At 48.3% G+C, this 15,531-nt stretch overlaps 1 protein-coding gene across 1 annotated transcript in view; it reads left to right on the top strand.

Moving 5' to 3' along the window:
* The window catches only part of spag1b (sperm associated antigen 1b), a 58,932-nt gene that overhangs the window by 36,598 nt on the left and 6,803 nt on the right, over positions 1-15,531 (top strand). Inside the window, exons 13-17 of the mRNA XM_090219374.1 lie at positions 614-771; positions 6,764-6,905; positions 11,277-11,403; positions 11,574-11,732; positions 14,663-15,082. Coding sequence (XP_090075500.1) covers positions 614-771; positions 6,764-6,905; positions 11,277-11,403; positions 11,574-11,732; positions 14,663-15,082 — 1,006 coding nt within the window. The remainder of the gene's footprint in view (positions 1-613; positions 772-6,763; positions 6,906-11,276; positions 11,404-11,573; positions 11,733-14,662; positions 15,083-15,531) is intronic.

Below are 15,531 nucleotides of genomic sequence, written 5' to 3'. Positions count from 1 at the left end.
GAGACTATGAGCAGGCCATCTGGAATCAGGAGACCATGAGCAGGCCATCTGGAATCAGGAGACTATGAGCAGGCCATCTGGAATCAGGAGACTATGAGCAGGCCATCTGGAATCCACCGAGCAGGTCATCTGGAATTAGGAGACTATGAGCAGGCCATCTGGAATCAGGAGACCATGAGCAGGCCATCTGGAATCAGGAGACTATGAGCAGGCCATCTGGAATCAGGAGACTGTGAGCAGGCCATCTGGAATCAGGAGACTGTGAGCAGGCCATCTGGAATCAGGAGACCGTGGCAGGCCATCTGGAAACCACTGAGCAGGATATCTAGAAAACCTGGACATTTTGGGAAAGTTAACAGAATTGATCCACCCTACAGTCACAACCATGTGAAGTGATTGAGAGTTGTTTGAAAGGCCCAAGTCAGACCGCCTTAACTATAGACTCTTAATTATCCAGCTCAGACGTCAATCTGCTTCAAGCAAACGCTGTCGTGTGAATTACCTGCTGTCCCTCCCAGTCCTCTAGCTACACGCTATTTATACACTGTCCCTGCACTTACATAATAGAGGATAGCTGGGAGGATAACGCTGTGTGTGTGTATGATTCCTCCAGGATCACGCGGTTACTGATAGAGCAGGACGGAGAGCAGTGGAGAGAGAAACTACCTGAGATCCCTCTGGTCCCACTATCAGCTCAGCAGCACCGCAGGGAGGAACCACCCAGCGCTGAGGTCCTACAGGCCAGAGCAGAGAAGGCCAAGCAGCACGCAGGTAGGGCTCTCACTCAGCCGAGTCCACACTCTTAGAACTAAAGGGTTCCAAGGGTTCTTTGGCTGTCCCCATAGGAGAACCCTTTGACGAACCCTTTTTGGTTCCAGGTAGAACTCTTTAGGGTTCCATGTAGAACTCTCTGGGGAAAGGGTTCTACCTGGAACCAAAAGTGTTCTACCTGGAACCAAAAAGGGTTCTACATGGAACCCTAAAGAGTTCTACCTGGAACCAAAAAGGGTTCTACATGGAACCCTAAAGAGTTCTACCTGGAACTAAAAAGGGTTATACATGGAACCCAACAGAGTTCTACCTGGAACCAAAAAGGGTTCTACATGGAACCCTAAAGAGTTCTACCTGGAACCAAAAAGGGTTCTACATGGAACCCTAAAGAGTTCTACCTGGAACTAAAAAGGGTTATACATGGAACCCAACAGAGTTCTACCTGGAACCCAACAGAGTTCTACCTGGAACCAAAAAGGGTTCTTCAAAGGGTTCTCCTATGGGGACCGCTGAAGAACTCTTTTAGGTTCTAGATAGCACCTATTTTTCTAAGCGTGTAGTCACCCAGAAGCTAATCAGTGTCCGCTGACCAGCCGTTTCCTCTTCACAAGAGACTACATTCAGCCTGACTCACAGCATGAGTCCAGAATGACCCCCTACTCCCTATGTTGTTCACTAATTCTGACCAGAGCCCATAGCACCCTATTCCCTATATAGTGCACTACCTTTGGCCAGAGCCCAGGGTTAAACGCAGTGCAATAGGGTGGCATTTTCTGTTCAGCAAGCATCATTATCATTCCTCATCCTCTTTCTGCTGTGAGCTGGAACCTTCAAAGGTCTTATAGACTACTGCAGCAGTAGAGACTGGAGACACTGTCTGCTAGAGGACTGGAGGGGGACATACTGTCTGCTAGAGGACTGGATGGGGACATACTGTCTGTTAGAGGACTGGAGGGGGAGACACTGTCTGTTAGAGGACTGGAGGGGGAGACACTGTCTGTTAGAGGACTGGAGGGGGACATACTGTCTGCTAGAGGACTGAAGGGGGACATACTGTCTGTTAGAGGACTGGAGGGGGAGACACTGTCTGTTAGAGGACTGGAGGGGGACATACTGTCTGCTAGAGGACTGAAGGGGGACATACTGTCTGTTAGAGGACTGGAGGGGGAGACACTGTCTGCTAGAGGACTGGAGGGGGACATACTGTCTGCTAGAGGACTGGAGGGGGACATACTGTCTGCTAGAGGACTGAAGGGGGACATACTGTCTGTTAGAGGACTGGAGGGGGAGACACTGTCTGCTAGAGGACTGGAGGGGGACATACTGTCTGCTAGAGGACTGGAGGGGGAGACACTGTCTGCTAGAGGACTGGAGGGGGACATACTGTCTGCTAGAGGACTGGAGGGGGACATACTGTCTGTTAGAGGACTGGAGGGGGAGACACTGTCTGTTAGAGGACTGGAGGGGGACATACTGTCTGCTAGAGGACTGAAGGGGGACATACTGTCTGTTAGAGGACTGGAGGGGGAGACACTGTCTGCTAGAGGACTGGAGGGGGACATACTGTCTGCTAGAGGACTGGAGGGGGACATACTGTCTGCTAGAGGACTAAAGGGGGACATACTGTCTGCTAGAGGACTGAAGGGGGACATACTGTCTGCTAGAGGACTGGAGGGGGACATACTGTCTGCTAGAGGACTGGAGGGGGACATACTGTCTGTTAGAGGACTGGAGGGGGAGACACTGTCTGTTAGAGGACTGGAGGGGGACATACTGTCTGCTAGAGGACTGGAGGGGGAGACACTGTCTGTTAGAGGACTGGAGGGGGACATACTGTCTGCTAGAGGACTGGAGGGGGAGACACTGTCTGTTAGAGGACTGGAGGGGGACATACTGTCTGTTAGAGGACTGGAGGGGGACATACTGTCTGCTAGAGGACTGGAGGGGGACATACTGTCTGCTAGAGGACTGGAGGGGGACATACTGTCTGCTAGAGGACTGGAGGGGGACATACTGTCCGTTAGAGGACTGGAGGGGGACATACTGTCTGTTAGAGGACTGGAGGGGGACATACTGTCTGTTAGAGGACTGGAGGGGGAGACACTGTCTGTTAGAGGACTGGAGGGGGAGACACTGTCTGTTAGAGGACTGAAGGGGGACATACTGTCTGCTAGAGGACTGGAGGGGGACATACTGTCTGCTAGAGGACTGAAGGGGGACATACTGTCTGCTAGAGGACTGGAGGGGGACTAGTGGAACAGACAGAGGAGACATACTGTCTGTTAGAGGACTGGAGGGGGAGACACTGTCTGCTAGAGGACTGGAGGGGGAGACACTGTCTGCTAGAGGACTGAAGGGGGACATACTGTCTGCTAGAGGACTGGAGGGGGACATACTGTCTGCTAGACGTCTGAAGGGGGACATACTGTCTGCTAGAGGACTGGAGGGGGACATACTGTCTGCTAGAGGACTGGAGGGGGACATACTGTCTGCTAGAGGACTGAAGGGGGACATACTGTCTGCTAGAGGACTGGAGGGGGACATACTGTCTGCTAGAGGACTGAAGGGGGACATACTGTCTGCTAGAGGACTGGAGGGGGACATACTGTCTGCTAGAGGACTGGAGGGGGACATACTGTCTGCTAGAGGACTGGAGGGGGACATACTGTCTGTTAGAGGACTGGAGGGGGACATACTGTCTGTTAGAGGACTGGAGGGGGACATACTGTCTGCTAGAGGACTGGAGGGGGACATACTGTCTGCTAGAGGACTGAAGGGGGACATACTGTCTGCTAGAGGACTGGAGGGGGACATACTGTCTGCTAGAGGACTGGAGGGGGACATACTGTCTGCTAGAGGACTGAAGGGGGACATACTGTCTGCTAGAGGACTGGAGGGGGACATACTGTCTGCTAGAGGACTGGAGGGGGACATACTGTCTGTTAGAGGACTGGAGGGGGACATACTGTCTGTTAGAGGACTGGAGGGGGACATACTGTCTGTTAGAGGACTGGAGGGGGACATACTGTCTGTTAGAGGACTGGAGGGGGACATACTGTCTGCTAGAGGACTGGAGGGGGACATACTGTCTGCTAGAGGACTGAAGGGGGACATACTGTCTGCTAGAGGACTGGAGGGGGACATACTGTCTGCTAGAGGACTGGAGGGGGACATACTGTCTGCTAGAGGACTGGAGGGGGACATACTGTCTGCTAGAGGACTGAAGGGGGACATACTGTCTGCTAGAGGACTGGAGGGGGACATACTGTCTGCTAGAGGACTGGAGGGGGACATACTGTCTGCTAGAGGACTGGAGGGGGACATACTGTCTGTTAGAGGACTGGAGGGGGACATACTGTCTGTTAGAGGACTGGAGGGGGACATACTGTCTGCTAGAGGACTGGAGGGGGACATACTGTCTGCTAGAGGACTGAAGGGGGACATACTGTCTGCTAGAGGACTGGAGGGGGACATACTGTCTGCTAGAGGACTGGAGGGGGACATACTGTCTGCTAGAGGACTGAAGGGGGACATACTGTCTGCTAGAGGACTGGAGGGGGACATACTGTCTGCTAGAGGACTGGAGGGGGACATACTGTCTGTTAGAGGACTGGAGGGGGACATACTGTCTGCTAGAGGACTGAAGGGGGACATACTGTCTGCTAGAGGACTGGAGAAGGACTAGTGGAACAGAGAGAGGAGACATACTGTCTGCTAGAGGACTGGAGGGGGACTAGAGGAAGAGAGAGGAGACATACTGTCTGCTAGAGGACTGGAGGGGGACTAGTGGAACAGAGAGAGGAGACATACTGTCTGCTAGAGGACTGGAGGGGGACTAGTGGAAGAGAGAGGAGACATACTGTCTGCTAGAGGACTGGAGGGGGACATACTGTTTGTTGCTGGAGCCCCTTCCCCCTAGCCTTATACCCTAGCCCCTCCTCCCTCGCCCTACTCTCCCTAGCTCTTCCCCCTAGCCTTATCCCATAGCCCTTCCCCTCCAGCCATAGCCCCTCCCCCTAGCCTTATCCCCTAGACCCTCTCCCCTAGCCTTATCCCCTAGCCATATACCCCTAGCCCCTCTCCCCTAGCCCCAGTCCCAGTCCTAGCCCCAGCCCTATACCCTAGCCCCAGCCCTATACCCTAGCCCCAGCCCTATACCCTAGCCCCAGCCTCAGCCCTATAACCAAGCCCCAGCCCTAGCCCCAGCCTCAGCCCTATACCCTAGCCCCAGCCCTATACCCTAGCCCCAGCCCTATACCCTAGCCCCAGCCTCAGCCCTATACCCTAGCCCCAGCCTCAGCCCTATACCCTAGCCCCAGCCTCAGCCCTATACCCCAGCCCTATACCCAAACCCTAGCTCTAGCCTCAGCCCTATACCCAAGCCCCAGCCTCAGCCCTATACCCTAGCCCCAGCCCTATACCCTAGCCCTATACCCTAGCCCCAGCCCTATACCCTAGCCCCAGCCTCAGCCTTATACCCCAGCCTCAGCCCTATACCCTAGCCCCAGCCCTATACCCTAGCCCCAGCCCTATAACCTAGCCCCAGCCCTATACCGTAGCCCCAGCCCCAGCCCTATATCCCAGCCTCAGCCCTATACCCTACACCCTAGCCCCAGCCCTGTACCCTATACCCTAGCCCCAGCCTCAGCCCTATACCCAAGCCCCAGCCCTATACCCAAGCCCTAGCCCCAGCCTCAGCCCTATACCCCAGCATCAGCCCTATCTATACCCTAGCCTCAGCTCTATACCCCAGCCTCAGCCCTATACCCTAACCCTATACCCTAGCCCCAGCCTCAGCCCTAGCCCTATACCCTAGCCCCAGCCTCAGCCCTATACCCTAGCCCCAGTCCCAGCCCTAGCCTCAGCCCTATACCCTATAACCAAGCCCAAGCCCTATACCCTAGCCCTATACCCTAGCCCCAGCCCTATACCCTAGCCCCAGCCTCAGCCCTATGCCCCAGCCCTATACCCTATAACCAAGCCCCAGCCCTATACCCTAGCCCCAGCCCTATACCCTAGCCCCAGACCTATACCCTAGCCCCAGCCCTATACCCTAGCCCCAGCCCTATACCCTAGCCCTATACCCTAGCCCCAGCCCCAGTCCTATACCCCAGCCCTATACCCTAGCCCCTGCCCCAGCCCTATACCTATAACCAAGCCCCAGCCCTATACCCTAGCCCCTGCCTCAGCCCTATACCCTAGCCCCAGCCCTATATCCTAGCCCCAGCCCTATACCCTAGGCCCAGCCCTATACCCTAGCCTCAGCCCTATACCCTAGCCCCAGCCCCAGTCCTATACCCTAGCCCTATACCCTAGCCCCAGCCCCAGTCCTATACCCTAGCCCCAGTCCCAGCCCCAGTTCCAGTCACAGCCCCAGTCCTAGCTCCAGCCCCAGTCCTAGCCCCAGCCCCAGTCCTAGCCCCAGTCCTATGTCCTAGCCCCAGTCCTAGCCCCAGTCCTAGCCCCAGTCTCAGCCCTATACCCTAGCCCCAGTCCTAGCCCCAGTCTCAGCCCTATACCCTAGCCCTAGCCCCAGCCCTATACCCTCGCCCCAGTTCTAGCCCCAGCCCTAGCCCCAGTCCTAGCCCCAGTTCTAGCCCCAGTCCTATACCCTAGCCCCAGTCCTATGCCCTAGCCCCAGCCTCAGCCCCAGTCCTATACCCCAGTCCTAAACCCTAGCCCCAGCCCCAGTCTCAGGGCCGTGCTGCAGCCAACCATAATCGATGTTTTAACTGTGATAAATGGAAGAAGGGAGCGGGCAGCTTTTTCCCAGAACACCCCAGTGGTCTAATTGATTAGCTGTCCGTTATCACATGAATGACTGCTGATTCGACCTGTTTTCACCCTGGATTTTAAAGGACTAAATTACCACTCACTTATTCTTGTGAAATACGATTCTTACAACAACAAAAAACCAAACATTTTTTGTCAAGTTACTCAGTATGATGTCACACATTTCCTCAACCAACACCGTTTCTTCCTTTGCCTGCAGCTCAAAAAGCAGAAGTCTGTTTCAATTCGCTGAAACAAGAAGGAAACGAGTTTGTGAAGAAAGGTCAGTTCCAGGAGGCTCTGAGGACGTACAGCGAATGCCTTAAGCTGAAGCCAGAGGAATGTCCCATCTACACCAACCGGTAAGGACCTGACCGTGTCTCCTTCATCCTAACAGGCACAGTAATGTACAGTGGCATTCGGGAAGTATTCAAACACCTTGACGTTTTCCACATTTTGTTACGTTACAGCCTCATTCTGAAACTGATTAACTTGGTTTCCCCACCCCCCCTCTTCAATCTGCACACAATATCCCATAATGACATCACAATACCCCATAATGACATCACAATACCCCATAATGACATCACAATACCCCATAATGACATCACAATACCCCATAATGACATCACAATACCCCATAATGACATCACAATACCCCATAATGACAAAGCAAAAACAGGTTTTTGATTTTTTTTAAAACAAATAATAAGACAAAATAAAATATCACATTTACTTAAGTATTCAGACCCTTTACTCAGTACTTTGTTGAAGCACCTTTGGCAGCGATTACAGCCTCGAGTCTTCTTGGGTATGACGCTACAAGCTTGGCACACATTTTTCACTGCAGATCCTCTCAAGCTCTGTCAGGTTGGAAGGGGAGTGTCGCTGCACAGCTATTTTCAGGTCTCTCCAGAGATGTTCAAGTCTGGGCTCTGATGCTGCCGCCACCATGCTTCACCGTAGGGATGGTGCCAGGTTTCCTCCAGGTGCCTTTTGGCAAACTCCAAGTGGGCTGTCATGTTCCTTTTACTGAGGAGTGGCTTCGGTCTGGCCATTCTACCGTAAAGACCTGATTGGTGGAGTGATGTAGAGATTGGTTGTCCTTCTGGAAGATTCTCCCATCTCCACAGAAGAACTCTGGAGCTCTGTCAGAGTGACCATCGGGTTCTTGGTCACCTCCCGGACCTAAGCCCTTCTCCTTGATTGCTCAGTTTAGAGCGGCCAGCTCTAGGAAGAGTCTTGGCAATTGAGTCTCATAGCAAAGGGTCTGAATACTTATGTAAATAAGGTATTTCTGTTTCTCTATGTTTCATAACCTGTTTTCGCTTTGTCATTAAGGGGTATTGTGATTTCATTATGGAGTATTGTGATGTCATTATGGGGTATTGTGATGTCATTATGGGGTATTGTGATGTCATTATGGGGTATTGTGATGTCATTATGGGGTATTGTGTGTAGATTGATGAGGAATTGTTTTTATTTGGTCTAGTTTAGAATAAGGCTGTAATGTAACAACATGTGGGAAAAGGGGAAGGGTTCTGAACACTTTCCTAATGCACTGAATGTGGTGGGAACAGAACCCCGGTCTGTGTAACCAGTGGGAACAGAACTCCGGTCTGTGTAACCAGTGGGAACAGAACCCCGGTCTGTGTGACCAGTGGGAACAGAACCCCGGTCTGTGTGACCAGTGGGAACAGAACCCCGGTCTGTGTGACCAGTGGGAACAGAACCCCGGTCTGTGTGACCAGTTGGAACAGAACCCCGGTCTGTGTAACCAGTTGGAACAGAACCCCGGTCTGTGTAACCAGTTGGAACAGAACCCTGGTCTGTGTAACCCGTTGGAACAGAACCCCGGTCTGTGTAACCAGTTGGAACAGAACCCCGGTCTGTGTAACCAGTGGGAACAGAACCCCGGTCTGTGTGACCAGTGGGAACAGAACCCCGGTCTGTGTGACCAGTGGGAACAGAACCCCGGTCTGTGTGACCAGTGGGAACAGAACCCCGGTCTGTGTAACCAGTGGGAACAGAACCCCGGTCTGTGTAACCAGTGGGAACAGAACCCCGGTCTGTGTAACCAGTGGGAACAGAACCCCGGTCTGTGTTCTAACCCCAGCCAGCCTGCTCTAACCCCAGCCAGTCTGCTCTAACCCCAGCCAGTCTGTTCTAACCCCAGTCAGTCTGCTCTAACCCCAGTCAGTCTGCTCTAACCCCACTCTGCTCTAACCCCACTGTGCTCTAACCCCACTGTGCTCTAACCCCACTCTGCTCTAACCCCACTCTGCTCTAACCCCACTCTGCTCTAACCCCAGTCAGTCTGCTCTAACCCCAGCCACTCTTCTCTAACCCCAGCCACTCTGCTCTAACCCCAGTCAGTCTGCTCTAACCCCAGCCACTCTGCTCTAACCCGAGTCAGTCTGCTCTAACCCCAGCCACTCTGCTCTAACCCCAGTCAGTCTGCTCTAACCCCAGCCACTCTGCTCTAACCCCAGTCAGTCTGCTCTAACCCCAGTCAGTCTGCTCTAACCCCAGTCAGTCTGCTCTAACCCCAGTCAGTCTGCTCTAACCCCAGTCAGTCTGCTCTAACCCCAGTCAGTCTGCTCTAACCCCAGCCAGTCTGCTCTAACCCCAGTCAGCCTGCTCTAACCCCAGCCAGCCTGCTCTAACCCCAGCCAGCCTGCTGTCAGTAAATCCAGTCAGACTAATCAGAGGTATTGTTGCTGTAGTGTGGAAATACAAACAGGAACAGCAGAGGACAGCAGGGTGTCTGCTCCTCTCTCTCTCATAGCCTAATTATAGACACAGTGTGTACTACAGAACAGGGTAGCGGAGCGTAAATTGTCCTAGAAAGACATGCAACACGGGCTCCCCTGGGATGGGAAACCTGGGTCCTATTCATTAGGCACCGAAACAGAACAAACGGACTGAAACAGGGACGGACTACCTGAACTTGTCTAATAAGAAACGCTTATTGTCACGTTCTGTTGCAAAACTTTTTTGCTACGGTTTGCACTAATGAACACGACCCCGTTTCCGTTTCTCATCCTCTCCCATCCCGCCTCTCCTCTCCTCTCCCCCTCCTCTCCTCCCGCCTCTCCTCTCCCTCTCCTCTCCTCCTCTCCTCCCGCCTCTCCTCTCCTCTCCCCCTCCTCTCCTCCCGCCTCTCCCTCTCCTCTCCCCCTCCTCTCCACCTCCTGTCCCCCTCCTCCTCTTCCCTCCCCCTCGTCTCCTTCTCCTCTCCTCCTCTCCTCCCGCCTCTCCTCCCGCCTCTCCTCTCCCTCTCCTCTCCCCCTCCTCCTCCTCTCCTCTCTCTCCTCCTCTCTCTCATCCTCTCTCCTCTCCGTCTCCTCTCCTCTCCCCCTCTCTCCTCTCCTCTCCCCCTCTCTCCTCTCCTCTCCCCCTCGTCTCCCTCTCCTCTCCCCCTCGTCTCCCTCTCCTCTCCCCCTCGTCTCCCTCTCCCCTCCCCTCCCCTCCTAGCAGGTAGAGTAGTGTTGTCAGCGTTGACAGAGTGTTCTGTACCATAGAGAGGAAAGGGGCTGGCCACCCTGACATGACTCACTGCACCCTACCTTTGTGTTCATGTCCTGTTCTGCGTAAAGCCCTGTGTGTACAGACAGTCACAGTACACACTCCACAGACAGTCACAGTACACACTCCACAGCCACATGAGAGCGTGGCTAAAAAGGACAGCTTTACAACACACACATGGCCTTAGGGGAAGTGTTGAGTACGCCAGAGGAACGACAGGCTTATCAATATTAAAACACTGTAGTTTGTCTTTGTGCGAGGATGTCTGTCTGTGGGGTCAGAAAATACAAGAGAGGCTGATTGTATGAGCTGTGTTTGGCTGCTATGTTGAACAACAGTGTTGTGTTCTCCTCCAGAACCAGAGAGACACTATAATACTGTTGTATTACATTCTGCCTCCATAGAGACACTATAATACTGTTGTATCACATTCTGCCTCCATAGAGACACTATAATACTGTTGTATTACATTCTGCCTCCATAGAGACACTATAATACTGTTGTATCACATTCTGCCTCCATAGAGACACTATAATACTGTTGTATTACAGTCTGCCTCCATAGAGACACTATAATACTGTTGTATTACAGTCTGCCTCCATAGAGACACTATAATACTGTTGTATTATATTCTGCCTCCATAGAGACACTATAATACTGTTGTATTATATTCTGCCTCCATAGAGATACACTATAATACTGTTGTATCACATTCTGCCTCCATAGAGACACTATAATACTGTTGTATTACAGTCTGCCTCCATAGAGACACTATAATACTGTTGTATTATATTCTGCCTCCATAGAGACACTATAATACTGTTGTATTACAGTCTGCCTCCATAGAGACACTATAATACTGTTGTATTATATTCTGCCTCCATAGAGACACTATAATACTGTTGTATTATATTCTGCCTCCATAGAGATACACTATAATACTGTTGTATCACATTCTGCCTCCATAGAGACACTATAATACTGTTGTATTACAGTCTGCCTCCATAGAGACACTATAATACTGTTGTATTATATTCTGCCTCCATAGAGACACTATAATACTGTTGTATTACAGTCTGCCTCCATAGAGACACTATAATACTGTTGTATTATATTCTGCCTCCTTAGAGACACTATAATACTGTTTTGTTCTCCTCCAGAGCCATAGAGATACACTATAATACTGTATTACATTCTGTCCTTAGAGCGCTGTGCTTCCTGAAGCTAGATATGTTTGCTGAAGCCAAGCAGGACTGTGACTCTGCCCTGAGGCTGGAGCCAGCCAATAAGAAGGCCTTCTACAGACGGGCCATGGCCAATAAAGGCCTCAAGGTAAAGGGACAGGTTTTAGGGATTCACACGACTAGTTTGCGGGTTTGGCCGCCAATCTGAGTTGACTACTTTTGTAGACAGGTATTGAAACGACTACCTGGTCTCTTCCTCTTCCTCCACATATATATGTGTGTGTGTGTGTGTGTGTGTGTGTGTGCCCCCATCCCCAGGACTACCTGGCGTGCAGCTCTGACCTACAGGAGGTGCTACAGCAGGATCCCAACGTAGCGGAGGCTGAGAAGGAGCTGGAGGAGGTCACGCTGCTGCTCAGACAGAGTCTGGCCCGGGGATCACCTAGCAACCCCAGGAGGACTGTACCCATCACTGAGGTAGAATATACTATGCATTAATATATACACTATACTACACATTAATATATACACTATACTACACATTAATATATACACTATACTACACATTAATATATACACTATACTACACATTAATATATACACTATAATACACATTCATATATGCACTATACTACACATTCATATATATACACTATACTACCATAACCATCACTGAGTTAGAATATACTATGCATTAATATATACACTATACTACACATTAATATATACACTATACTACCATACCCATCACTGAGGTAGAATATACTAGGCATTAATATATACAGTATACTACACATTAATATATACACTATACTACACATTAATATATACACTATAATACACATTCATATATACACTATACTACACATTAATATATACACTATACTACCATACCCATCACTGAGGTAGAATATACTAGGCATTAATATATACACTATACTACATATTAATATATACACTATACTACACATTAATATATACACTATAATACACATTCATATATACACTATACTACACATTAATATATACACTATACTACACATTAATATATACACTATAATACACATTCATATATACACTATACTACACATTAATATATACACTATACCACACATTAATATATACACTATACCACACATTAATATATACACTATACTACACATTAATATATACACTATACTACACATTAATATATGCACTATACTACCATACCCATCACTGAGGTAGAATATACTATGCATTAATATATACAGTATACTACACATTAATATATACACTATACTACACATTAATATATACACTATACTACCATACCCATCACTGAGGTAGAATATACTATGCATTAATATATACACTATACTACACATTAATATATACACTATACTACCATACCCATCACTGAGGTAAAATATACTACACATTCATATATGCACTATACTACACATTAATATATACACTATACTACACATTAATATATACACTATACTACCATACCCATCACTGAGGTAGAATATACTACACATTAATATATACACTATACTACACATTAATATATGCACTATACTACACATTAATATATGCACTATACTACACATTAATATATACACTATACTACACATTAATATATACACTATACTACCATACCCATCACTGAGGTAGAATATACTACACATTCATATATACACTATACTACACATTAATATATACACTATACTACACATTAATATATACACTATACCACACATTAATATATACACTATAATACACATTAATATATACACTATACTACACATTAATATATACACTATACTACACATTAATATATACACTATACTACACATTAATATATACACTATACCACACATTAATATATACACTATAATACACATTAATATATACACTATACTACACATTAATATATACACTATACTACACATTAATATATACACTATACTACACATTAATACATACACTATACTACCATACCCATCACTGGAGGAGGACTGGACCCATCACTGAGGTAACGTAGCTAGCCAACACTTGTTCTACACCTTGGGCCAGTTCTCTCGACCCAGACATAGTTACAGTGCAAAGTGCTGTACAGAAATGAGATTCAGTAACGGCCAAGTAATAAACAGAGGACACAGCTAATGTAATAATGGGGAAGGACACAGCTAATGTAATAATGGGGAAGGGCACAGCTAATGTAAAATTGGGGAAGAACACAGCTAATGTAATAATGGGAAAGGACACAGCTAATGTAATAATGGGGAAGGACACAGCTAATGTAATAATGGGGAAGGACACAGCTAATGTAATAATGGGGAAGAACACAGCTAATGTAATAATGGGAAGGACACAGCTAATGTAATAATGGGGAAGGACACAGCTAATGTAATAATGGGGAAGGACACAGCTAATGTAATAATGGGGAAGGACACTAGATAATGTAATAATGGGGAAGGACACAGCTAATGTAATAATGGGGAAGGACACAGCTAATGTAATAATGGGGAAGGACACAGATAATGTAATAATGGTTAAGACACAGCTAATGTAATAATGGGGAAGGACACAGCTAATGTAATAATGGGGAAAGACACTAGATAATGTAATCATGGGGAAGGTCACAGCTAATTTATTAATGGGGAAGGACACTAGATAATGTAATAATGGGGAAGGTCACTAGGTAATGTAATAATGGGGAAGGACACAGCTAATGTAATAATGGAGAAGGACACGGCTAATTTATTAATGGGGAAGGACACTAGATAATGTAATAATGGGGAAGGACACTAGATAATGTAATAATGGGAAGGACACAGCTAATGTAATAATGGGGAAGGACACAGCTAATGTAATAATGGGGAGGACACAGCTAATGTAATAATGGAAAAGGACACAGCTAATGTAATAATGGGTTAAGACACAGCTAATGTAATAATGGGGAAGGACACAGCTAATGTAATAATGGGGAAGGACACAGCTAATGTAATAATGGGGAAGGACACAGCTAATGTAATAATGGGAAGGACACAGCTAATGTAATAATGGGGAAGGACACTAGATAATGTAATAATGGGTAAAGACACAGCTAATGTAATAATGGGGAAGGACACTAGATAATGTAATAATGGGGAAGGACGCAGCTAATGTAATAATGGAGAAGGACACAGCTAATGTAATAATGGGGAAGGACACTAGATAATGTAATAATGGGGAAGGACACGGCTAATGTAATAATGGGGAAGGACACGGCTAATGTAATAATGGGGAAGGACACAGCTAATGTAATAATGGAAAGGACACTAGATAATGTCATCATGGGGAAGGACACTAGATAATGTAATTAGGGGCCACAAAGCGGTGTCTAGATGGTCACAAGCTGTCTTCCTGTCCTCCGTCAGGTTGAGGGGACTGAGGACGAAGACCGGCAGGTTGCAGAGCCAGACAGGACCAAAGCAGCAGAATCAGAGACAGCAGAAACATCAACAACATCCACGTCAACCCCAGGCCCAGCAGAGAACCACTGTGGAGGAGGAGGAAGAGGAGGAGAGGAAGAGGCAATAACCATCAACCTCCAGCCCTCGAACGCCTATGAGTTCAACCAGTCCCTGAACGCAGCGCGGGCCCAGTCCAACCTCCCAGCCTGTGCTGAGCTGCTGAGCCGTGTTCCCCCTGAGACTCTGCCCGTCTACCTCAGTAATCAGCTGGATGGACACACAGTCAGCTTCCTTATGCAGACCCTGGACACACAGCTCCTACAGAAGGACCCTGACCTCGTCTACCAGCACCTCAACCATCTACACACTGCTGACAGGTTCTCGGTATGATCTAGAAGCTTCACCTTGGTCGACCATTCAAAACAAACCACAATGAACCAACGTCGCGCTGCTCCTTCCTTGCCTTTTACAAGTCTTCGCATGTTAATGTGATCTTGGTGAACGTCTGGAAAATGTTCTTTATAAGTCGAGTGCAGTGAGATGATGGTGCTTTGTGGTTCGTTTTGGATCCCGGAATGAAATTAATGTATTTTTCACTCTTGTTCAGTGTTTTGGATCTTTTTATTTAGCTAAACTAGACAGTCTGTTGTCAGGTTGTAGTGCTGACCACTGTGTGTCTCTACTGACCACTGTGTGTCTCTACTGTTGTCAGGTTGTAGTACTGACCACTGTGTGTCTCTACTGTTGTCAGGTTGTAGTACTGACCACTGTGTGTCTCTACTGACCACTGTGTGTCTCTACTGTTGTCAGGTTGTAGTACTGACCACTGTGTG

The sequence above is a fragment of the Oncorhynchus mykiss genome, chromosome 3 (genome assembly GCF_057628025.1).
Source record: "Oncorhynchus mykiss isolate SJ-2025 chromosome 3, ASM5762802v1, whole genome shotgun sequence".
In the NCBI taxonomy this organism is placed as follows: Eukaryota; Metazoa; Chordata; class Actinopteri; order Salmoniformes; family Salmonidae; genus Oncorhynchus; species Oncorhynchus mykiss.
The sequence above is the reverse complement of the archived record's forward strand: the minus strand, read 5'-3'. Positions and strand labels throughout refer to the sequence as shown.